We start from the raw sequence: 25,280 nt of genomic DNA on the forward strand, positions 1-25,280 counted from the left end.
CTGATAGCTGTAGAATCAACAGCATCTTTCTCTCACACATTACTCCTTTCTCATTTGCTTAGTTGTTGGCACAACTATCCCCTTTGGCATGCAAACAGAAACTGGGGGCCATATCAGTTGCCTCATCTCCATGCCCCCCTTCATCTCTCTAATCTACTACCTCTGTCTTAATTCAGACTGCCATAATTTCTTTCATCTTCAAACAGGTCCTGGTAACTATGGCTTTGTACCCTTCAAATGTCTCCTCTCCATTGTTGTCAAGATCTGAAAGGCCCATTATTTCCCTTCTAAAGCTTCCCAACAGACTCCATCCCTTCAGCAGAGAGCACAGTACTCTAATGGCACACACCAGGGAAAGGATAACCACGGCCCTGGCTGGCTCTCTTCCATAATTCTCTATATAAAACATTATGTTCTAGTAATAACACAGAACCATGTTTCTTTTTTTTCTTTTTTTTTGAGACAGCGTCTTGCTCTGTCGCCCAGGCTGGAGTGCAGTGGCGCGATCTCAGCTCACTGCAAGCTCTGCCTCCTGGGTTCATACCATTCTCCTGCCTCAGCCTCCCGTGTAGCTGGGACTACAGGTGCCTGCCACCACGCCCGGATAATTTTTTTTGTATTTTTAGTAGAGACGGGGTTTCACCGTGTTAGCCAGGATGGTCTTGATCTCCTGACCTCGTGATCCACCCGCCTTGGCCTCCCAAAGTGCTGGGATTACAGGCATGAGCCACAGCGCTCAGCCCATGTTTCATTTTTTTGAGTCATCTCCCAAACACCCTCAAATAAATTTATAAATCATAACTGGCTAGTGAGCTTTAGTAGAAATAATTGTAACACAGTCCTTTAATTAAAGAAATGCCCTACCTTTTCTTCTTTACAACATTTAATAAGAATTAGCTTATGGAAAGAACTCAATCCTGCACTCCACAGATCTTGGCGTGCGGCCTCCTTTTCCTGTCTCATGTGTTTATCTTCGTGTTTCATTTTAGAATAGCCTTCCCATTCCTGTGGGTTAATATAAGTCTCAAAAGATCCTGGAAATACAATTTAAAAAAGATAATTTGATTAGATTTGTTTTGGCTTTGAAATTAAATAATGTTTGGTAATTTAAAAATATCTCTATATTTACTATCAGTTTTAACCACAAGTATACTGTAAATACATCAGTCTCCCCTGCTACCCAACCTAATCAAAAAGTAAAGAGTTTAAAATGTAATCAGAAAATAGCAGCAAACCACTTACAAAAAACAAAAACAAAACAAAATATTAGGAAGGTTAAAAACAAAAGGATGCATAGAGATACTTAAGCAAATGCGAGCAAAAAGAAGATTGAAGTGATAAGGGTAATATTGAGTTAACTAGAATTCAAAGCAAACATAATTAAATGGGACAAAGTAGGTTCTTATATTAATAAAAATAACAAATCCATAATAAAAACATAATAAAATGAACCCAGGTGTGCCAGAAAATAGCATAAAAATATGTCAAATAATCACTGTTAGAGGTAGAAGAAAAAGCAAGAAAAAAAAATAAAATCAGTCTATGATAAATGAAGTAAACTGAAAATTCTGGCATATGTAATTTGAACACTATAAATAATAGCTGAATACGTTGACATATTTACATTATGCCCTAATAAATGATACATCATCCCCTGCTCCCTGGCTGTAGAATATTTATAAGAAATGGATTTGTATCTTGTATGAAAGTTAGGATCATAGTTCTTACAACGGTTATAACATGTACTAAGAATTCGCACCGACACTTCTGTAGGTACAGAATGCATATGGTATAAGCCTTTCAGAAAGCCAAAATAACTAGTGTGTTCTCCAGTGAGGAAACAGGAAACAGGTTTCTTGGGTTGGCCATTAGGCACAATTGTTGGCTTGCATTTCAGGCTAGAAAACAACTTTCTCTAGCTTGTCTGCAGGGGCTCTCCTCTGGGGGCTTAATCATAGCAATCAGAAAGCTAGTGACACAAAAATTTAGTGACACTTCTGACCATGGCCTTGGGGTAGTGTTCATCTTTGCAAGATTTATAATTTATATATGGAATATAGACAACTACAAGGTATGAGACCACAAAGCATACCATGCCACAATACTCTTTAGTTAAAGGTGTTTGCACTATTCTGAAGACCAGGTAGCAGAACAACGTATTGCAAAAGGACTCTTTTTCCAGTGAGGTTCTCATTATTTATTGTGTAATCATTAGGACTCCAGGTAATGATGGGAGAAAATAATGCATAAAATATGCATTAGAAGATGGTATCTAATAATACATTATTTATTTATTCATTTGGAGACAGAGTCTTGCTCTGTTGCCCAGGCAAGAGTGCAGTGGCGTGTTCTCGGCTCACCGTAACCTTTGCCTCCCAGGTTCAAGCAATTCTCCAGCCTCAGCCTCCTGAATAGCTGGGACTACAGGTGCACACCACCACACCAGGTTAATTTTTTGTATTTTAGTAGAGATGGGGTTTCACCATGTTGGCCAGGCTGGTCTCCAACTCCTGAGCTCAGGCAATCCACCCACCTCAGCCTCCAAAACTGCTAGGATTACAGGCGTGAGCCACCGCACCTGGCTTAATAATGCATATTTTAAATAACTCCCAATTAATAGGACATGAAGCACTTAGAAATCATGAAAGACAAAAGATTAAGGCAATTAGGAAGTTTCTGAAGGTAAGATTGACAATGGAATTAAACATCACGTGCAAATATCTAAAGCTCACTTTTAGAATACCAGCCATCCTATCAAACTATGTACAAACCTTCATAAGTCTGTAGCATTTCTGGAATAAACCTTGAAATCTAGCACATAAAAACAGGAAAGTTTTTTTAAATTGTTGCAATTTTAATCTCAAAGACATGGATAACACATGGTGGTTTTATCAAAAAATTATGAGTTGTCCCTATAACCATTTTGCTTCTCAACCTCCACACCTTCCCTCTTCCCTCGCCTCTGTGTAGATGAGGCTCCATTTAGCCCTTTCTGCTTTGTGTCTGTCCCTAACTGTCCATCTCTGGGTTTCTTCTATGAGTATTTTTCTTTTTGTGTTCTCTCTCTACCTCTAGCTGTCTCATTTAACTGGTGCATAATATAGAAACAATTTTTACTGGGGGGGGGACAAAAGACTGGGGGGAATGCACTTTTCCATAAGTTAATGCATTTATTGAACAGCTTTTTTTCCCCCTAGTCTTCATTTAGAAATCCAATAAATCTATTAGGATCTTAGAAATTCTGGTTAATGCAGACTTTAAACCACCACACTTGCTGGGTACACTAAGTTAAATAAATATTCATATTAGAAGTATAAGAGTAATTACCAAAAAATAAAAATAGAATTTCAAATCAGTAGAGGGGAAAATAAAGAGTGTGGATGATGCAACTGAAGAAGAAAGGAAGGAGAGGAGAAATAAAGGATATAAAGAAAGGAAGAAGAAAGAAGAAAAAAGGAAGCAAAGAAAAAGCTGGCAAGAAAAATATGCCCAAAATGAAGATGACCAATGTAAGTCCAAACAGATCAGAGTTTCTTAACTTTACTAATACTGACATTTTGGATGCTGTAGTTATTTGTTGTGGAGGGTTGTTCTGAGCACTGTAGGATGTATAGTAGCATCTCTGGTCTCTACCCACCAGATGCCAGTAGCACTACCCCAGTTGTGGCAAACAAAAATGTCTCTAGACATTGTCAAATGGAAATCTTCCCCAGTCAAGAAGAACTGAAATAAATCAATAGCCATAATAAATATAATCAGATTAAAATTTGTCTGTTAAAAGAAAGACTTTCATGTTCCTCAAAACAACAACAAAATCCTACTAAGACACACCAAAAACATAATGATGACACACAAAAAATGGAAAGTAAAGAGTGTAGAAATATATAGAGTGAGAGTACTGACTAAGAGAGGCTTGCTGTAATAATATTAATATTAGAAGATGTATTTTGAGGTTTTAGGTCAGGATGGCTGACTAGATGCAGGTATTGCGTGCTGCCTCCATGGAGAAGAGCCAGAATAGTAAGCAGATACTCACATTTCAAACAGGTAATCTAGGAGAATGCTTGGATTCATTAGAGAAGAGACATGAAGTACCAGAAGTAAGGAGAGGGTTCAAGTTAGCTTGCGCAGCCAGGAACTGACTGGGCTGGGAGATGGTCCTGGATGCAGGGAAACAGTAAGAGGGAAATCCCTGGAGCTCCAAAACAGGGTTTTATGATCTTGGCTACAGGAGAAACCCTTGACCCACTAGGGCCTTGTGCCTGACATATGGAACTGCCTAAAGATTGTACAGAGACATTTCTCTAGAAAGGGAACCCACACACAATCCCACAGGAATCCGAGCCTGGTGCAGCCTCAGCTGGGTGCCATTTTGAGAACCCAGATCCTGGGGATTTACAGACACAGCTGCAGCCACTGTGCTGCTCCAGGGAGGGAGAGGGGAGAATGGGCACACTCACGCACCTGCTATAGGGTACTTGCTGCCCTGCGATGAGCTGCTGTTGAGACTGAGATATGAGTTGACCACACTTCTCACAGCTTCCTGCTTATGCTGCTTGCCTGAATGGTGCCCCACCCTCTTTAGCCCCAGGCCCAAGGTGCCCTTTTGAGAGTTTAATGCGGGGCTGAGCTCCACGCTTTGCTTAGTTTGGGCTGATGTGGCTGTAGCCTCTGCTTGGCTAAGGAAGAACAGGGAGACCAGGTCATCCTACTCATATCTAGGACAATACTCACAGCTCTGTAGCAGGCTGCTGTGAGACAGATGTGAATGAAACACACTCTCCACAGCTTCTTGATCATGCTGTCTGCCCGGGCAGTGATTTGCCCTCCCTGTTTTCAGGCCCAAGGCACTATTTTGAGAATGTAGTGTTGAGCTGTGCCCCATCCTTGGCCTGAGTTTGGGCTGATGTGGCTGCTGCTGCCATCCAGCCAAGAAGGGAAAGGGGACCAAGGTTCTCCTACATATACCTAGGACAATGCCCAGTGCCTTGCTACCAGCTGCTATGAGACTGAGACTTGAGTGGACCACACTCCTCACAGCTTCTCGTCCATGCTGCTCGCCTGAGAGGGGCTTCCCATTCTCTAGGTGCAAGCCCATGGCTGGCACCATTTTGAGAGGTTAGAGCCAATGTTTGGTAACCTGGCAGCGGTGGCCACAGCAAGCATTTTGGTCTTAGGTGAGATTAAAGTGCTTGTTCTGGAAGGGGAGAAGGGTCCCCACAGGCAGAATTGAGCAGTGAGTGTGGAGAGTGCCCCAGTAGTAGGTGGTGGAATTACGCTCTCTCCCATCACAAGACTGGAGTGGGAGGAGAGTTGCTGAAGTTGAGGTTTTTCCCAGAGGGCAAGACTTTCAGCCAGAGACAGTTTTGCAACCTAGAACTGGTCTGCATGGGTCATAATGGGGTGTCCCAGCTTGTTTCCTTGGTCAGTGCCCCACCAGCTCTGAGGAGTGGGAGGGAGGCAGACTCCACTCCCCTGGAGATCTAACCCTTGATGCAGACTGTCCCTAAAGGAGGGGAGAGTGCAGCCCACCAAAGACCCCCTTGGATAAAAGAAAACATGAGTGCAGTGCCAGCCACTGAAGGTGGTACCACCAAAGCCTGGGAATGGACATGGAGAGGGGGTCACACTTGCTCCACCACCCTTCTTATCAGCGCCCTGTCATGGATTTGGGAGTGACTCTTCACTTTGGGGTCTGGGGAATGCAGGTTGAAAGAGTCTGCGTCTCAAGTTTCTCCAGCAGCTCCATGCTACTGAGGGTGAATGTGCTCTGCAGAGGTGCTTTTTGTACTTCTCTAGTGCTTCCACCCCTGCTTGTACTCATCAGTTCTTACTCTTAAGCACCATCTACTAGACTGCATCCTGAATTACGCCACCAAATAAAATTACATTGCTACAACAAGCAACTTCTGAGAAAGCCACTGCATGAACCTACTTGCAACCAAGGAACCTGTACAGAGAGTTGGCACTCTGAAAGCACCTAGAAATGAAGCCAATTAATCATACACAATATACATCACAGTCATACCCTGAAGGGAAAAACAAATAAACAAGAAGCCCCATCCAAATGATAGCAAATTAAAAAAAAAAAAAAAAGAGAAGTATCAGCTCTCTCAGATGAGGAGTAACCAGTGCAGAACCCCAGCAATACAAAAAGCCAGAGTGTTGCATCACCTCCAAAGGATCCCACTAGCTCCCAAGCAATGGATCCTAACCAGAATGAAATGTCTGAAATGACAGATATAGAATTCAGAATATGATGCAAAGAAACTCAATGAGATCCAGGAGAAAGTTGAAATCCCACACAAAGAAGCCAGAAAAATGATCCAAGATATGAAAGACAACACAGCTATATTAAGAACAGAACAGAAGATATGAAAGACAACATAGTTATATTAAGAACAAAACCAACAGAAGTCCTGGAATTGAAAAATTCGCATCAGGAAATTCAAAATACAAATGGAAGCCTTAACAACAGACTAGACCAGGCAAAAGAAAGACTTTCAGAGCTTGAAGACCAATCTGTCAAAATGACCCAGTCAGACAAAAGTAAAAAAGAATTTAAAAAATGAACAAAGCCTTTGAGAAATATGGGATTATGTAAAGTGACCAAACCTATAACTTACTGGCATTCATGAGAGAGAAGAAGAGAGAATAAGCAACTTGGAAAACATATTTGAGGATATAATTCAGGAAAATTTCCCCAATCTTGCTAGAGAGGTTGACATGCAAACATAAGAAATCCAGAGTACTCCTATAAGATGCTACACAAGATGACCATTCCCAAGACACACTTGGGGATGGATAGGAGGGATAGGACTAACCAAAGTCCACGTGAAAGAAAGAACTTTAAAGGCACCTAGAGAAAAGGATCATGTTGCTTATAAAGGGAACCTATCAGACTAACATCAGACTTTTCAGCACAAACCTCACAAGTCAGAAGAAACTGGGGCTATTTTTAGTATTCTTAAAGAAAATAAATGTCAGCCAAGAATTTCACATCCTTCCATGCTAAGCTTCACAAATGAAGGAGAAATAAAGTGTTTCCCAAACAAGTAATCACCAAGGGAATTTTCCACCACCAGACTGGCCCTACAATACATGCTTAAGGGAGTTCTCAACGTGGAAACAAAAGAATAATGCTTGCTACCATGAAAGCACATGTAAGCATATAGCCCACAGAACCCATAAAGCAACTATATAATAAAGACTACAAAGCAACTAAGCTAACAACATTATGACAGCAACAAAACCTCATATATCAATTTTAACTTTGAACATAAATGGCCTAAATGCTCAACTTAAAATACATAAAGTATCAAATTGAATGAAAAAACAAGACCCATTCTTCTATCATCAAGAGACCCAGTCTTACATGTTATGACACCTATAGGCTCAAAGTAAAGGGATGGAGAAAGATATGTCATGCAACGGAAAACAAAAAAAAGCAAGGATTACTGTTCTTATATCAGGATTTAAACCAACAAAAATAAAAAAGAACAAAGAAGGGCATTAAATAACGATAAGGGGCTCAATTCAACAAAACATCTTAAGTGTCCTAGATACATGTGTATCCAACATTGGAGTACCCAGATTCATAAAACAAGCACATCTAGGCTTAATGAAAGACTTTGGCAGTACACAACAATGGTCACACAACACACAACACCCCACTGATAGCATTTGATAGATCACTGAGGCAGAAAATTGACAAATTCTGGACATAAATTCGACATGACCATTTGGACCTAATAGACATCTACAGAATACTCTCCCTAACAACCACAAGATACCCATTCTTCTTATCTGCATATGGAACATACTCTAAAATTGACCACATGCTTGGTCATAAAGCAAGTCTCAATAAACACAAAAATATCAAAATCATACTGAGCATCTTCTGAGACAACAGTGAAATAAAAATAGAAATCAATACACAGAAGATCTCTCAAAGCCATAAAATTATGTGGAAACTAAACAAATTGCTCCTGAATGACTTTTGGGTAAACAATGAAATCAAGGCACAAGTAAAAAACTTTTTTGAAACAGATGAAAACAGACAAGGAATGTATCAAAACCTCTGGGATGCAGCAAAGCAGTGTTAAAGGAAAGTTTATAGCACTGAAAAACTACATCGAGAAGTTAGAAACGACATCGAGAAGTTAGAAACATCTCAAATTAACAAACTAACCTTGTACCTAAAGGAAATAGAAAAATAAAACAAATGAAACTCCAAACCAGCAGAAGAAATAAAAGAACTATAATCAGGGCAGAAATGAACAAAATTGAGACCTCAAAAACCATACAAAGGATCAATGAAACAAAAAATTGGTTTCTCGAAAGGATAAACAAGATTGATAGACCATAAGCTAGATTAACAAGGAAAAAAAGACAGAAGATCCATAATCATAATCAGAAATAACAAAAGTGACATCACAAATGATCCCCCAGAAGTATAAAGGATCCTCAGTGGGTATTATGATGAGCATCTCTATGCATACAAACTAGAAAAATCTAGAGAAATGGATCAATTCCTGGAAACACACAACCTCCCAAGATTGAACCCAAAAAAAACAAAAATCCTGAACAGATTAATAATGAGTAATGAAATTCAATCAGGAATAAAAACCTACCAACCAGCCAACTAACGGAAAAAAAGCCCTTTACAACCAAATTGTACCAGATGTACAAAGAAGAGCTGGTACCAATTCCACTGAAACTATTCAAAAAATTGAGGAGGAGGGACTCCTCACTATCTCATTCTATGAAGCTAGCAACATCCTGATACAAATATCTGGCACAGACACGAAAAGAAAACTAAGGCCGATATCCCTGATGAAAATAGACTCAAAAATCTTCAACAAAATACTAACAAACCGAATACAGCAGCATATAAAAAAGTTAATTCATCATAATCAAGTGAGCCTTATTCTTGGGATGCAAGGACGATTCAACATATACAAATCAATAAATGTGATTCACCTCATAAACAGGACTAAAAACAAAAACCATATGATCACCTCAATAGATGAGGAAAAGCATTTGATAAAATTCAACATCGCTTTATGATAAAAATCCTCAACAAACTAGGCATCAAAGGAACATACCTCAAAATAATGAGAGCCATGAATGACAAACCCACAGCCAACATTATACTGAAAGGACAATAGCTGGAAGCATTCCCCTGTAAGAACTGGAACAAAACATAGATGTCTACTCTCACCACTCCTATTCAATATAGTACTGGAAGTCCTAGCCAAAGCAATCAGGCAGGAGAAAGAAATATATCCAAACAGGAGAAGAGGAAGTCAAATGATCTCTCTTCACTAACAATATGATTCTGTCCCTAGAGAATCCTAAGGATTTGACCAAAAGACTCCTAGACCTGATAAATGACTTCAACAAAGTCTTATGATATAAAATGAGTGTACAAAAATGAGTAGCATTTCTGTATACCAATAATGTTTAAGCTGAGAAACAAATAAAGAATGCAATCCCATTTAAAATAGCTACAAAAATATTGAGGAATACATCTAACCAAGGAAGTGAAAGATCTCTATAAGAGTAACTACAAAACACTGCTGAAAGAAAGGATGAAACAAACAAATGGAAAAACATCCCACACTTATGGGTTGGAAGAATCAACATCATTAAAATGACTATGCTATCCAAAGCAATCTACAGATTTAATGCTATTCCTATCAAATTACCAATGTCATTTTCCATAGAATTAGAAAAAACTATTCTAAAATTCATAGGAAACAAAAAATATGCCCAAACAGCCAAGGCAATCCTAGTAAAAAGGAACAAAGCCAGAGGCATCATGTTATTCAACACGTAAATATACTACAAGACTACAGTAACCAAACCAACATGGTACTGGCACAAAAGTAGACACATGGAACAGAATAGAGACCCCTGAAATAAAGCCACACACCTACAACCAACTGATCTTTGACAAAGTGAACAAAAATAATGTGGAAAGAATATTCTATTCAATAAATGAGCTGGGAAAACTGGCTAACCATACGCAGAAGAATGAAACTGGACCCCCTACTTCTCACCATATATAAAAATTAACTCAACGTTGAAGAAAAACCTCAAACTATGAGTATCCTAGAAGAAAACATAGGAAATACTCTTCTAGACATTGGCCGAGGCAAAGTATTTATGATGAAGAGTCCAAAAGCAAATGCAACAAAATAAAAAATAGACAAATGGGATTTAAACTAAAGAGTTTCTGCATAGCAAAATAAAATATCAACTGAGTGAACAGACAGTGTACATAATGGGAGAATATATTTGCAAACTATGCATCTTACAAAGAACTAATATTCAGAATCTATAAAGAACTTAAATCAATAAAATGTAAATAAGCCCATTAAAAAGTGGGCAAAGAACATGAATAGACACTTCTCTAAACAAGACATACAAACATGAAAAAATGCTCAACATGACTAATCATCAGAGAAATGCAAATCAAAACCACAATGAGATACCATCTTACACCAATCAGAATGGCTATTATTAAAAAGTCAAAAAAATAGATTTTGGCAAGGTTGTGGAGAAAAGAGAATGCTTACATACTGTTGCTGAGAATACGAATTAGTTCAGCCTCTGTGAAAAGCAGTTTAGAAATTTCTCAAAAAGCTGAAAATAGAATTAACGTTTGACCCACAATCCCATTACTGGGTATATATCCAAAGGAAAAGAAATCATTCTACCAAAACACACCTGCACTCACATGTTTATCGCAGCACTATTCACAACAGCAAATACATGGAATCAACCTAGGTGCCCATCAACAGCGAACTGGACAAAGAAAATGTGGTACATATACACATGGAATACTATGCAACCATAGAAAGAATGACATTATGTCCTTTACAGCAACATGCATACAGCTGGAGGCCATTGTCCTAAGTGAATTAACACAGAAACAGAAAACCAAATACTGTATGGTCTCACTTATAAGTGGGAGCTAAACGTTGGGTACACACAGACATAAAGGAGGGAACAATAGACCCTGAGGACTCCAAAAGAGCAGATGGAGGGAGGCAGTAAGGCTTGAAAACCTGCTTATTGAGTACTATGTTCACTACCTGGGCAATGAGATCATTAGAAGCCCAGACTTCCCCAGCATGCAATATACCCATGTAACAAACCAGCACATGTACTCCCTGATTCAAAAATAAAATAAAAATAATAAATTAAAAAAGAAATATATTTAAGGCAAAAAGCATTATTCAGAGTAAAGAGTGATATATTTAATAAAAAGGAACAATTACCAAGAACTTAACTGTAAACCTGTTTTTATACACTGGCATAGTTTCACAAAGTATAATGGGAAAAATTCTAAAATTACAAAGGGAAATTGCCAATCATAGTGGTATACCTTAATATAGCTGTCTTAGAATCTGACAGATCCAGTATAAGAACATTAGTAAGGTAAATACCACAATTAGTAAGTTTGAGCTAAAGGTCACATGTGGAATCTTGCATTCAAGAAATGACATGCATAGAATATTTTATATAAACAAAACATGCACCAGGCTGCAAAGGAAGTGTATATAATTCCAAAGAGTCAATTTCATGAAAACCATGAGTATAATTTCCATAATGTAATTAAATTATAAACAAGAAAAAGATGGTCCCCTAAATCCTAAAATGGTTTTGAACTAAAAAGTGTAGTTTTACCCGGCACTTTGGGAGGCCGAGGAGGGCGGATCACAAGGTCAGGAGATGGAGACCATCCTGGCTAACACGGTGAAACCCCGTCTCTACTAAAAATACAAAAAATTATCCGGGCGTGGTGGCGGGCGCCTGTAGTTCCAGCTACTAGGGAGGCTGAGGCTGGAGAATGGCGTGAACCCGGGAGGCGGAGCTTGCAGTGAGCCGAGATCGCGCCACTGCACTCCAGCCTGGGCGACAGAGGGAGGCTCCGTCTCAAAAAAAAAAAAAAAAAAAAAAAAGTGTAGTTTTAGAATTGAAAGGGCTATATATTAAAACTTGTAGGGAAAAATGAATACAGAATGTTATAATTCAGAGTGGTCGTTACCTCTGAGGAAGGGAGAGGTGAGAGAGAATGAGGGGATTCTGGGATGCTGGTACTGTTCTATTTCTTGATTTCGGTGATGGTTCATAAATAAATCTACACAGTTTGTGATAGTTAACCAAACTGTATAATTTTGATTTGTGCATTTTTCTGGATTTATGTTATCCTTCAATAAAAAGTAAAAAAAAAACCTATGGGCTACAGCTAAAGCAATACACAAATGTATATTTATATTCTCAAATATATACATAAAATATATGTGTGTGTGTGTGTATAAAGTAAACATGAAATATTAAAAATTCATGGGCCAAGCATTTGACTCAAGAAATTGTGAAAACAAATAATTTACAGTTTCTTAGAAATGAAGGAAATTCCTAGTGAAAAATATTGACATTGCAGAAGAGGTTAAAGAAAACATTAAGATTAGGATTCAAGAGCCTGTTTATAAGCCTCCTCAGCAGGTTCTTTTTGTCACATTACCTAAGCGTATGGAAATAGGATGTGACAATATATTTTGGGTAAGTCCGTGAAAAACTGGAAATGATTCTTCCAAGTCACAGCATGCAAACCATGTAGCAGTAGGTAGCCAGGGAGCTTCAGGCTTAGGTGGGCGTTCCTGTTTGAAGACAGAAAATGAATAATAATTCACAAAGGCAATCACAAAATATACTTTCACTTTGTCCAAGTGAAAAATCAAGCTCTAATAGTATGTTAAAATAACCATTTTCCTAGGACAAGTAGTACAATATGGTGAAATAGAAATGGTGTTGAATCAATTCTAATTGTGGACCTTTGCACAGAAGTACAGCTACTGAAAACTTTTCAGATTGACATTTACAGAAAACAAAGTGGATCAATTAAATCTGCTACTTTCAGCCTGTTTTTCCAACACCCAATACTGATCTCTCTCCACTTGCCAAATATTCCTATGGTTAATAATTTTTCTCTAGAGAACTAGTCTCCCAATCAGATTCCCAGAGGTTCTCACCCCTAGGAGACAGAGAAAGCTGAGTATGGAGCAGTATCAGCAGCAAGACAAATGGCAACCTTATTCTAGCTGTGGTAAGTGTTTGTCTAATTATTTTAGATATTCTTAGAAACTTCTGGGAGAAGTGTTATGCCATCTGGCAATATTCCATGAAGCACTTACATGTGGGCAAACAGTTTTAAAGGAGTCAGAAAAATAGCTGTGATTGTAAGACTGAAACTAGTTCTTCAAAATTTCCTGAATATTTGCCTGAGGTTCCTTACTATAATAAAAAACAGGTTTATTGAGATAAAATTTATATACTAAGCAATTCATTCATTTGAAGTATATAATCTAATGATTTCAGTATATTCACAGATATGTACAACCACCATCACAATTTAGAACATTGAATTTCCTCAAAAAGATACCGTGTACCCCTTAGCTATTACTCCTTTAATCCCATCCCTTGAGCCCTAAGCAACTGCTAAACTACTTACTGTCTCTATATATTTGCCCATTATGGACACTTCATGTAAATCAAATTATATAATATGTGGGCTTTTGTGATGGACTTCTTAGCTTAGTGTTTTCAAGGTTCATCCATGTTGTAGCACATATCAGTACTTCATTCTTTCTTATGGTTGAATAATATTCCATTGTATAAATATACCACATTTTATTTATCTATCAGTTGATGGACATTTGGGCTGTTTCCACCTTTTGACTAGTGTAAACAATGCTGTAATGAATTTTCGTGTCCAGCTTTTTGTGCAGACATACGTTTAACCAGTAAGTATAATGGAAATATTCCAAAAACTGAAAAAAACCCAAATCTGAAACACTTCTGGGCCCAGGTGTCTTGAATAAGGAATACTCAATCTGTAATGTATTGTAGCAACTCTGAGCATGCACCCTTTCCCCAAACGTTTCTTATTGTTACTGGCTTATTTGTTTAATAACTGACTGGATTATTTTAGTGGAGTCTCCCCACATACCCTGCACAGCATTAAGTCTCTAATGTTGCTCCTCAAGGGGTGCAGGCTTAGGAATGCCCACAGTTACCCCGGGATGATCATAGCTTTTTCAGGGCTCTTTTTGATAGTTTCTTTCCCTGACTGCATCTAGCTGTTAAGCACCACTAATTGTGGGCTGATTGCTCTAATGTTTTTAACAATGCTCTTGGGCATATAAATTTCTCCTCAGACTAAAACATTCAAATTTCGGCCCCTTTGAAGGAGTTGCTGGGGTCAGTGTTTGGGTTTTCTTCTGGTCTTTGGCAGGCTTCAGTGTCTTCTCCTAGGTTATCTCTGGCAAACCAGCTGGCTTATAATGTTGTGTCTCTGTCCAGTAATTCCATCAACCTCCTTTCAACTGCTTTTCACTACAACCTTTATTGTTTTAGAGAGCATCATTAGGCTTAAACTTTTCCATACTGTGTTGGAAATGAAGTCAGTTACTCTGTGAGGAGATAAGGAACTATCTGTTTTATAGGTTGCTTCTCCCACTCAGGCAAAACCTCCAAGCCAGGGGCATGACAATGATGCACTTTTCGCAGAGGCATATTCTAGCTCTAGGAGCTGAGTACGCCATGGATGGGAAGACAGTAGCTTCAGGTCTCCTCAGCTTGCCTCTGCCATTGAGGAATTACTATCTTAGGAGCTGGGACAACAGTGATGCTGCACCAAACGTGGAGCCTCAGTCTCCCCAGTGGAGGCTGGGTGGAAGAAGGCAGCCCCATGTTTTGGCTACACTCAACTGGAACTTATCTTCAGCAGTAGGTAGCTGTGGGCAGGATGAGAAATGCTGCTGTCCTGTCCTTCTCAGGAATATGGCCGTTTAACTGGCAGTGGGGAGTAGGCAGGAGCCCTATGCTCTTAGCTGCATCAGTCTTGAGTGCAGTTCCTATCTCACTAAGCTGGGACCAGGAAGGGAGGGAGTGAGTCTAGGTTCAAAGACCACAAGATTCTTGCTGTCCTTATTGAGCCTCTAGTAAATTCTCTCAAATAAATGTTTATTCATTTGCTATATGTGCCCGGGACCATTTCCAGATGCTTATGTAATTTTCAACAGTTTTGCTGGGGAGCCAGTATGCGAAGATCCTCACACTGTTATGCTGGAAGTGGCGTTTCCCTGTGTTACATCTTGATCCTAGATAAATCCCTCAAAGACTCTTAGATTAGTTAATGTTCATAGGCATTTATAAATATCTAATAAACAATTCTGAGTGGTTTTGCTGTATTTTGATCTCTAATAATAATGTGTAAAACAAATCACTGGTCTGCGCAAACTTCAATGAATTTTCCAGGAAATAGATTTCATGTAAAATTTTCTGGTTATGCTATTATTATGTACTAGCATCATTTTTTGGATTCCTAGCCTTAAGAGAAAATGCTTTAAAAAAAGCTTGTCCAACCCATGGCCCACAGGCCACATGCAGCCTAGGATGGTTTTGAATGTGGCCCAACACAAATTCATAAACTTTATTAAAACATTATGAGATTTCTTTTTTTTTGCGATTTTTTTTTTAAGCTCATCAGCTGTCGTTAGTGTTAGCGTATTTTGTGTGTGGCCCAAGACAATTCTTCTTCCAATGTGGCCCAGGGAAGCCAAAAGATTGGACACTCCTGTTTAAAATATCATCATTTAAAAACATTAGTTGTATGGACCAAATACAGCCAATGAGAATAGCGTGGAGACCTCAATTTGCAGAAGTCCATTTACCTTGTCCACATGTAATAGGAACTTGCAGATGCTTGAGGCTTTGTGTATTGGTTCCAGTTGTTTTCTGTTTGTCCTTAAACTGTAACTGTTGTGGTTCAATCCTGGAAACGCCTACTTCTGCTCACACCAGCCAGTCTCCAGCTGCAGATCCCAGCATCTCCCCCCACCTTTTGTTGTTATTGCCACCTTCTAGAAATCTATGTTTTGCTTATCTGGATTTTCTTTAGTGCATCCAGTCAACTCCAGATTCCATGGGGCATGTATCTCCTTCCTGTCTCTCCTCCCATCCTGGACACTCATCTTTTATTCTTTCTAGGTCTCTTCCAGGGCTCTTTTGCTGCACCATCTCCTTGCATAATGACACAATCTTGTCATAGGTGTTTGGAACTCACTGCACATTTTTCCACAGAAAAAGTTTTATGCATGGAAGTTGGCTTCCGAGGTTATTCCAGAAAATTTAATTTAGATCATAATGAATGTAGCAAAAAACAATGTAGCACTTATGATAAAAATAGAAAATACTAGTGTCAAAATATTAAATGAAGTGACCATATAAAATACACCCCAAATACATTTCTAAAAAAAGTTATTAGTCAAGAATCATTCCAATTTCCTCATGGTAGAGGAAAAGACAGTTTAATTAAAAATAATTCAGAGAGGTTTCTGATGATGGTAATTTTAAATTTTGAATTTGATGGTATTTAAAACATATTTTAAGCTTTTCAAGATATGCTGTTCATGAGAAGTAGATGGTGCTGGAATGGACATGGGCTTTGGGAGCTTAGAACACAGGTTTGAATCAGACTGTGTCATGCATTAGTGTGATTTTGGAAAGCTCTTTAACCTCTTTGAGTTTCTGTGTGAGACAACTGTAAGCAGAGCTGTTGATAAGGCTGCAGTGAGGAAGGAAGGGCGAAAACACACAGGGCAGGGCCTGGCTAAGTGATTGGCTAACAGTCAGTGGCAGAGTGAACTGGTTAAGAGAGCAGGCTTCACAGACTGCAAGAGTTCAAATCCTGGTTCCAGGTCCTGTTAAGTGTGTGATCAGGACAAGTTACTTAACCTTTCTGTGCCTAACTATCTTATCATAGACTAGAGATACAAATTAGGAACTTACCTAAGAAGAATACTGAGAAGAATAAGGGAGTTGACATTCATAAAACACATAGCAAGCTCTCTGTGAATATGAACTGTGATTACGAGGATAAGACACATTAAGAGAGGAGTCACAGAATATATGTGTATTTAAGATGGATGGGGGTCAGGGAGGAAGGAACAGCTGGTGGAGAGATCTTGTCTCTGCTTTTTCTGGGAGCATGGGGTGCTGAGAGTCAAACAAAAGCATCAGGTTCAACCTCCTAGTGATACACTGGAGTTCGAATACTGGCAAACAGGTGCAGATGTCAGGTCTGCAGGGGCCAAGGAGAGGACTTGAGATTTGCAGAGTTGGACAGAGCCAAGAATTTAGAGTGGAGCAGAGATCAAACTGTAGGCAAGGTTTGTGGGCTCACCTCTGTGGGCCACTAGCTTTGTGGTATGTGTGTGGGTTAAGCCAGTTTAAGGGACTGGAGCAAGCAGGACAAGCAGATGAACATGAAGAAGGGAACTGCAGCAGAACTCATATTACAGTATTACAGAAGGTGACAATCAAGTCATTTTGTCACTTCCCATGCTTTATAATGAGATATATCTCCAGGCAAGAGAGGGTCATGGTTTTTAAAAAAACTATCGCTAAATCTGTGAATTACAACTTTTATTGGATTTTAACTCTACATTTGTAAGAGGGTCAGCTTTGCAAAACATGTTCACTTCTACTAGCTCATTGGTTACTCCCAACATTCCTTTTCTATAGGTGAGGATAGTACTCCATACAGAGGTTAAATGATACATTATACAGCTAGTTGGAGGCAGAGCTGAGTTATAACTTGGGCCTCCTGACCTCAATACCCCTCCACTGGGCCACACAGCCAAATGTATGGCCTTCAGCCACCAGAGTCACCACAGAGCAGTGGTAGATGCTTGTGGGCTCTATCTAGAATAATGATCATAGGATTATTCTGTTTTCATGCTGCTGATGAAGACATAGATGAGACTGGGTAATTCATAAAGAAAAAGAGGTTTAATGAACTTACAGTTCCATGTGGCTAGGGAGGCCTCACAATCATAGCAGAAGGCAAAAGGCACATCTTACATGGCAGCAGGCAAGTGAGAATGAAAATGAAGTGAAAGAAGTTTCCCCTTATAAAACCATCAGGTCTCATGAGACTTATTCACTACCACGAGAACAGTATGGGGGAAACTGCCCCCGTGATCCAGTAATCTCCCACCAGGTCCATCCTACAGCACATGGGAATTATGGTAGCTACAATTCAAAATGAGATTTGGGTGGGGACAAAGCCAAACCATATCAATCATCATCTAAATGGGAATCAGGTACCTTTTCCAATCCTGCAGAACCTCGGAGAAAGAAATTCCATTCAGCATCAGTTAGGGTTCCTTGCTGACGCATCATCTCAACACAGAGCATAAAGCTGTAGATGAGTTTATGTTGCTCAAAAAGTCCTCTTGAAACATTGACATAAGCAGTTAGGAGAGTTTGTTCTAGTAGTATGTCCAGGCGCTGTTGTAGATTTTCTGTCTTTACAGAAGTTTCAATGGTGGTATTGAACAACTGTGTGAAAGAGAGCTCTATCAATGTCTCTGATTTAATTCATTCTCTGCAGAGAACAAAAAATCTCCGTCTCCCTTGTTTGCATTCAGTGAGTAAATGGCAGCATGGGAGATGAATACAGTAAGTCCTCAATGTGCCCGATAGGTTCTTGGAAACTGAGACTTTAAGTGAAATAATGCACAGCAGGTCTTTGAATTATGAACAACCTTGCATTCAAAGTCATTTTGCTATTACATTGATGAGACAAAAAAAATTGGTTTCATTTTATGTCATTTTGCTTAACAAAGTCACAGTTTCCAAGAACCTATCCACAACATTAAGTGAGGACTTACTGTACTATGAAAAAGTCTAGAATTCATCCCAAAGTGGTATGTGATATTTGTTTACTACACTCCCCTTTCTCTCCTATTTTTAAGAAATGGCCCAATGCCAAGCTCTTGACAATATTCAAGAGGCATCATCTTGATGTGAGACATGAAACTTTGGAAAACGGAGGTGAGCTGGCAGGACCAGTTTTTTCACATCTTCAACCCAGATTTGATAAACCCTGCATTTTGGGGTGAGAGATGTGAGAGCAAAGTAAGCTCACGCTTATTTCTTAGCACTTCCCCAAGATAATTCTTAGGGTGTAGAAGTAATGTGCTAGAATTTTTCTTGAAATTTAAGAGAAACTGATTTTGGTGATTTTAAAGGAGATTTCTACCCTGTTTCTTACCTGGAAATTTTGAAAGGAGAATCACTACCGCAAAGGTGCCCCATATTATAAAGATACTGGGAAGGCAGTAGAGATGGTGGCATTGAGGGATTAGGCCTGAGGTAGTCCCACCCATTTTCTGCAACTTCTAAGTGGAGTGGAAGGAAGATCAAACAATTTCTAAAGGCCCCAAGCTGTGTGAGGAAGCTGAGCAGAGCCTGAATGTGTGGCCTTCCATGGAAGTCACAGGGCAAGGAGGGATCTTGCAGCAGAGACTCAGGGGAAGTCCCACCAGGGCCCCGAGGGGCATGTGTTTGCAGTCTCAGGATCCACAGCCTGAGGGGCAAAGGTGGGAGGTGAGGTAGTACCTGCCCAATCCCTGGGATCAAGATATATTGTTCATGGTGAGGGCAGACTGATCAAAACAGACTGACAGCTAGAAGCCCACTAAGGACCAAAGCAGATCAGGGTCAAGAAACGTCCTCCACTCCTCCCTAGAAATACCGTGCTGAGGCTGTGCAGGCCTCTTCTACCCACCCCTTCTACTAATAGGATGGAGCGCAAAGGGAAAGGGGCCTGATTGTATCAGTCTCCTCACCAAAATAGGTTTCCATTCCCCCAAGTTAAAAGGGCTTAGAGGAAGCCTACAATTATTGTAGGGAATTGGGAAAGTGCTTGTTGATTCTCCTGAAAGTTTGGTTGACAAGGGTAATAGAGTTTTGTTTTAAGACACTCAGGAGAAAAGAGGACTCAGCCCTCTTTAACAACCTGACAAGAACCATTAGAGGTTAAAGCCCAGTGAATATGTGATAAATATGGTACCAAAATAAAACCGGTAAATCTCAAAATTCTCTAAAGAATTTCACAGTGAAATGGGTTTGGTAGAGGGTATCCTGGCCAAGGCTGTCACCTACAAATATGTTTTGGATTTCCGGTTTCCCTTCTAATCTGTAAAACTCCAGAGCTTTGATGATTCATCCTATATCACTTTTACTTTCAGCCCAAGATATTTTAGGGCCTTTTCACTTTTATTTCTTGAAGGAGATTTTAAAAACTTGAAGAGCATAAATTCCAAAACACCCAAGATAAGAAAAGTATTAACAAAAAGTCATTTAGGTGGCATTACAGGATTTGGTAATTCTTATTTTGCTTGGGTTAATACCTGTCAACTAAAGGAAGGGAGCAGAGATATGAGAACCCAAACCCTTGCCTCTAGGAATTGAGGTTTGAACCCAGCACAGATGGCTTTCAAAGGCTGCTAAAATGAACATCTTGTTGAAAGACAACCCAGGCCTATCTAAACAACTTGACTCCCATTTCTTTCAATTCCTCATTTCCATTCTCTCCTGGAAATAGAAATTGTTCCTGGACCTCCAACCATTATCAAGGGTACTAAATAAGACCTCTAGGGGAAAAATCAAGCTGTCATAAGAATTGTTTGACTATTTGAAGTTCAATAAGAATTGTTGGAATGTTATATGCAGAGATCAAAACAGACTATTCACGAAACACTCATGGGCATTATGTGGCGCTAAGTACCACTGGGGATATGGGATTGGTGAGGCTTCATTTTTGCCTCCTGGGAGTTCAGGCTCCAGCAGGAGAGAGAAGCCAGATGAAGCATTATGCCAGATGAAGCATATCAAATGTTTTGGATAAAGACTGCTGAAACTGTTTGCTACTACTCCCATTGAGAGGTGGAGTCTAAATCCCCTTTTCTCAAACCTGGACTAGCCTAGTGATTTGATTGACCAACAGACTGTAGCAGAATTGATGTTGCATGAAATCCAAGGTTAGGTCAGAAGAAGTCCTGGAGCTTCCATCTTGGTTTCTTTGAACATTTACTTTGGGGAGAGGCCCTCTTGGAGCCCAGCTGCCCTGTAGTGAGAAGCCCAAGCCACAAGGAGAGGTCACGGCAGCTGCCATGGGTGACAGCCCAGCCATGTGAGTCAGCCATTTTGGATGTTCATTCCAGTCAGCCTCTAGATGTTTGCAGCCCCAGCAGCAGGTTTTGCTGGAGAAGGTGGCATTTAGGTCGGGAGGAAGGGCATTTTAAACAGAGGGAGTGTCAGAAACACAAAAGCATCCAGTTAGTCTTGGGAATGTAAATGGATCAATTTGGCTGTTGCACAGGAGTTGAGAGAAATGTGACTGGAGAGATGAAACAGGGACAGGCTGGATGTGGCTTTGAATTCCAGGCTATAGAGTATGAATTGTGTTGATGGGCAATATCTGTGAAAATTCATTTAGGACCTAGGTCTGTGCAACAGTGTTTTGAAAACACTAGGCCTAGGCTGGCCTGGCTTCCAGGTATGTGAGCCAGCATTGACTATACAGGGGCATATAACAGGAAATAGAGATGTGTTGCAGGGAAAGAGCATTATGTTTACAATTCTCCACTGTTTTCTACTGAGTGGCACGTATGGAGGGAGAGGCCTTTGTTGGCTGAGTTGTGTCATGGGTAGGGTATAAGCATGGATGAACTGAAAAGTGAGAGTAAGTTAAACTGCTCTGCCCAGAAAAGGAGACAGCACTGCCAAGAGGGAGCAGGAGCTGATGGGAAGACTAAGCCAGGAAGGCTATGGTCGGGTGGGCTCAGAGGAGGCCACTGGCACCTGTGAGAACCTCTGGAGTGAACCTCTGATGCAGCTGCTTGGTAGTCTTGCTGTGTGGTGAGTAATGCAAACTGTCTTCCCTGGAAGTCTTCAGCAAAATTGGCATTGCCTGCTGAAGCTTTGTGGCATTGAATTTGCTTTTGAGAAAAAATGAATGCTGCTACAAAGAGGATAACGGGTGAAAACATCCTACTCATGAGACAGCAGATGAAATTCAACTGTGAATATGAGATAAAGAAGAGAGGCTGAAATAAAACAAGAGAGTCTCATAGTCATATGGTGAAAGTGGGACAGGAAGAAAGCAAAGGGATCCCTCTAAGTCAAAAGTGGGCGCAGGGAAGGAAGAGGGACAGGTTGTTGCATAAAAGGTTTGGGAAATAAAAGATATGTAAACCAATTTGGTTAAGGTCAGTGCTGTTCGGACTTAAGATACAACAGAAAACACTAACAGTGGAAAGGAATCTAGATTACTGCAGAGGATGTCTAAAGAAATGGGACTGAGCTGTGACTCTTAAAAAAGAGAGAAGGGCAGGCATGAAGGAAAACAAGCATGTTAGCTAGTTGAGGAAGTCAGGAGCAAATGAAACTTGCAAAGCAGCTTTCTTTCTTCTCTTCCTCTACAGAGTGTTCTGTGCATATTGGGCAAACAAATCTTTCAACAAATTCAAATTTTATATATACCTTTTATATATATATATATATAAAATCACTAACTCTACTCTAAAAACTGCATCTTTGGAAGGGCTGGTGAACTCTTTTTTATTTTTTATTTTTTTTTGAGACAGAGTCTCACTCTGTCGCCCAAGCTGGAGTGCAGTGGCACGATCTTGGCTCATTGAAACATCCACCTCCTGGGTTCAAGCAATTCTCCTTCCCCAGCCTCCCGAGTAGCTGGGATTACAGGCACCCGCCACCAAGCCTGGCTAATTTTTGTATTTTTAGTAGAGATGGGGTTTCCCCATGTTGGCCATGGTGGTCTTGAACTCTTGACCTCAGGTGATCCACCCACCTCGGCCTCCCAAAGTACTGGGATTACAGGTGTGAGCCACCATGCCTGGCTGGAACCACTCTTGGACCAAACGTGCACCTGGGAGATTTTACCTGATAACTAGACTTATGGCTTGTGTGAGGCAAGAAGTAATTCAACAGGTGTAATGGAGGCCAAAGAGATGACTGTCATTAACAACAAGAACACACTTACCTGTTTAAAGTATTTTAATGAGTACTGGTACATAGGATCTATTTCTGAGAGGCTTGCAATGACAAAGTACATTACAGAGCCTTGAGTGGCCACAGGACGATACTTCTCACGAGCCACATTGATCATCTGCTCAGTGGACTCTGCTTCTTCCAGCCTGGTTTTAATGGCACCAGAAGTGATCTGAATAAACATACAATAACAAGTTCTTAGGGATCTGTTTCAGAAAAATAGTGTGACTTCTGGAATGTATCCAGTTAGGTCTAGGGAAGAAATAAGGATAGAATGAGTTGGTGATTATAGTAAGCGGTCCCCAGGTGGAATGACTGAGTCTCAGGGCTCAGTGACCTTCTGAATAAGCTGACCTTTCTTCCTTCCAGAGTTAGGAATAGGCAGAGGGCAGCAGGCAATACAAGTAGCTTTGAAAACATAGAAGCAGCACGTCTCTGAGACTCAATCTGAGTTACTCCTGCAATGCAAACACTATCACAGCACTCCTAATTGCTCCTGAACTTCTTTGTGAGCAGTCCAGGGCTTGCACAATGAATGAAGGAATGAAAGGTGAAGGGATACCCAGGAAAGTGCCCAAAAGAAGGGAGTAGAGAGTGGCTGGGAGGCAGTGGCATCACATCCCTCCCTGGAATAGCAAGGGTGACTAATATTCTCGTTCTTTACCTAGTATTCCCAGGTATAGACATATGGGATAGAAGCTGTTTTTGTGGAGGATTATAACCCCAAATGAGTTAGCGATGCTTTCAAGGTCTTTTGGTTTTCTGCATTTTGGGTTTGTGGGTCTGGGGCCTTCCAAGATTCCCTTCTCTGTGTCTCTCAGTCTCTCTCTTTCTCCTGCTGTCTGTCCCTGCCTCCTCTCCCTTCCCCCACTGTTTTTCAGAGGTGGATATCCCTCGGTTGGGAAATCCTTTTCTCTCTAGAAAGTCAAAGGGTCTAGAGCAGGGACCATGAAAAATCACCAAGGGAACTGACTGCTCAGTATTTGCTCCATCAAAGCTAAAAGGAATCATCAAGTTCCTGTATAGACCAGTGCTTTCCAATGGAAATATAATGTGAGCCACATAAATAATCATACATTTTCTGAATTTATTAAAAATAAAAAGAAATAAGTGAGATTAATTTTAATAAATTTTTAATATACCCAAAATATTATATCAACATATAATCCACATAAAAGTTACTGAGATATTTTGTTTCTTTGGATTTAGCCCTTGAAATCTGTTGTATATTTTATACTACCAACACATCTTAATTCAGGCTAGCCATATTTGAAGTGCTCAACAGCCACCTATGGCTAGTGGCTACCTACCATAATAAAGAGTATAAGTCTAGACTATTTACCCCAGCCCACCAGGAAAGGGAGGGGAAGGATTCAGTGCAGAAGCTGTTTCCAGGAATCAGAGAGATCGAACTCTCCCTGTAATAACCCCTTAGGGAGCTGAAGGGAAAATAAAGGGCAGAGTTGAGTAGGAAACCCCTGTGTTAATATGGGACTCAACTAAAGCTTTCAAATCCAAGTAGAAAAAAAAGTTGATATGGGAGCAGTTGGTGGATCATGTAGGCCCACTAACAAATAATTCTTTATGTCTTAGGGAGCACAAGGCACTGATAATGTAGAACCCAGGGCTAAAGAGAAGGAAAGTGGATTGTTTTCTTCTCCTGCCAAAGAATATTAGAATACTATATGCCTCCGCTGAGTTTGGCAACTACTTGTAGACATTATGCCCTACAGGCTTGGGGTTTCAGCCGCGTTTAGAGAATATGAGACATATTTTTATGTAAGGATTCTAAGAGCTGAGAGGAGTATAAACTGTAGCCAAGAAGTGGCAGGAAACGCAGCCAAGGATCAGTTTGATCCCTGCTCTATAGAAAGGATGACTCCAAAGCAACTCCTTGCAAAACAAATAAACCAGCTTATAGATAAAGATGGCAGTCATCACGTGTATCTACCTTCACTTCCTACTGAAACTACAATAAAATTGTAGGAAAAGGCTTAAAAATGCAGAGTAAACCAGTAAAGATAGGAAGAATGGGAGAGGAAATATCAATGAATTTTGGGAGCTCGAAAGCAGACAGAAGGGTGGCAATGACTTAGCAGACCCAGAAAAATGGATTCCTACGCTGGCAAAAGCGGATAGCCACAAACTCACCCAATTTATAAAAAGAATCCTCCTCAAAGGCTTAAGAATTAGCAGCAAGAAGCACTCTTGGAAGTGGGAAGGGCTTAAAATAAGAATTGGTTGTAAGAGGACCCCCTAGGTCATCTTCCCACACCACCCATGGCCAGGGGTTTGTCCCTTTCTCACCCTGGCAGAAAAAATAGAAATTTTCTTTGGAGAAAGTA

At 40.1% G+C, this 25,280-nt stretch overlaps 1 protein-coding gene across 2 annotated transcripts in view; it reads right to left on the reverse strand.

Annotated features, from left to right (window-relative positions):
* Positions 1-25,280, reverse strand: part of DNAH6 (dynein axonemal heavy chain 6) — a 322,627-nt gene that overhangs the window by 80,320 nt on the left and 217,027 nt on the right. For both annotated transcript variants that reach the window (XM_054474947.1, XM_054474946.2), the window contains 4 exons: positions 22,928-23,107; positions 18,184-18,417; positions 12,536-12,671; positions 865-1,034 (listed from right to left, as the gene is read on the reverse strand). In XM_054474947.1, the coding sequence (XP_054330922.1) occupies positions 865-1,034; positions 12,536-12,671; positions 18,184-18,417; positions 22,928-23,107 (720 nt within the window). The remainder of the gene's footprint in view (positions 1-864; positions 1,035-12,535; positions 12,672-18,183; positions 18,418-22,927; positions 23,108-25,280) is intronic.

The sequence above is a fragment of the Pongo pygmaeus genome, chromosome 12 (genome assembly GCF_028885625.2).
Source record: "Pongo pygmaeus isolate AG05252 chromosome 12, NHGRI_mPonPyg2-v2.0_pri, whole genome shotgun sequence".
Classification (NCBI taxonomy): Eukaryota; Metazoa; Chordata; class Mammalia; order Primates; family Hominidae; genus Pongo; species Pongo pygmaeus.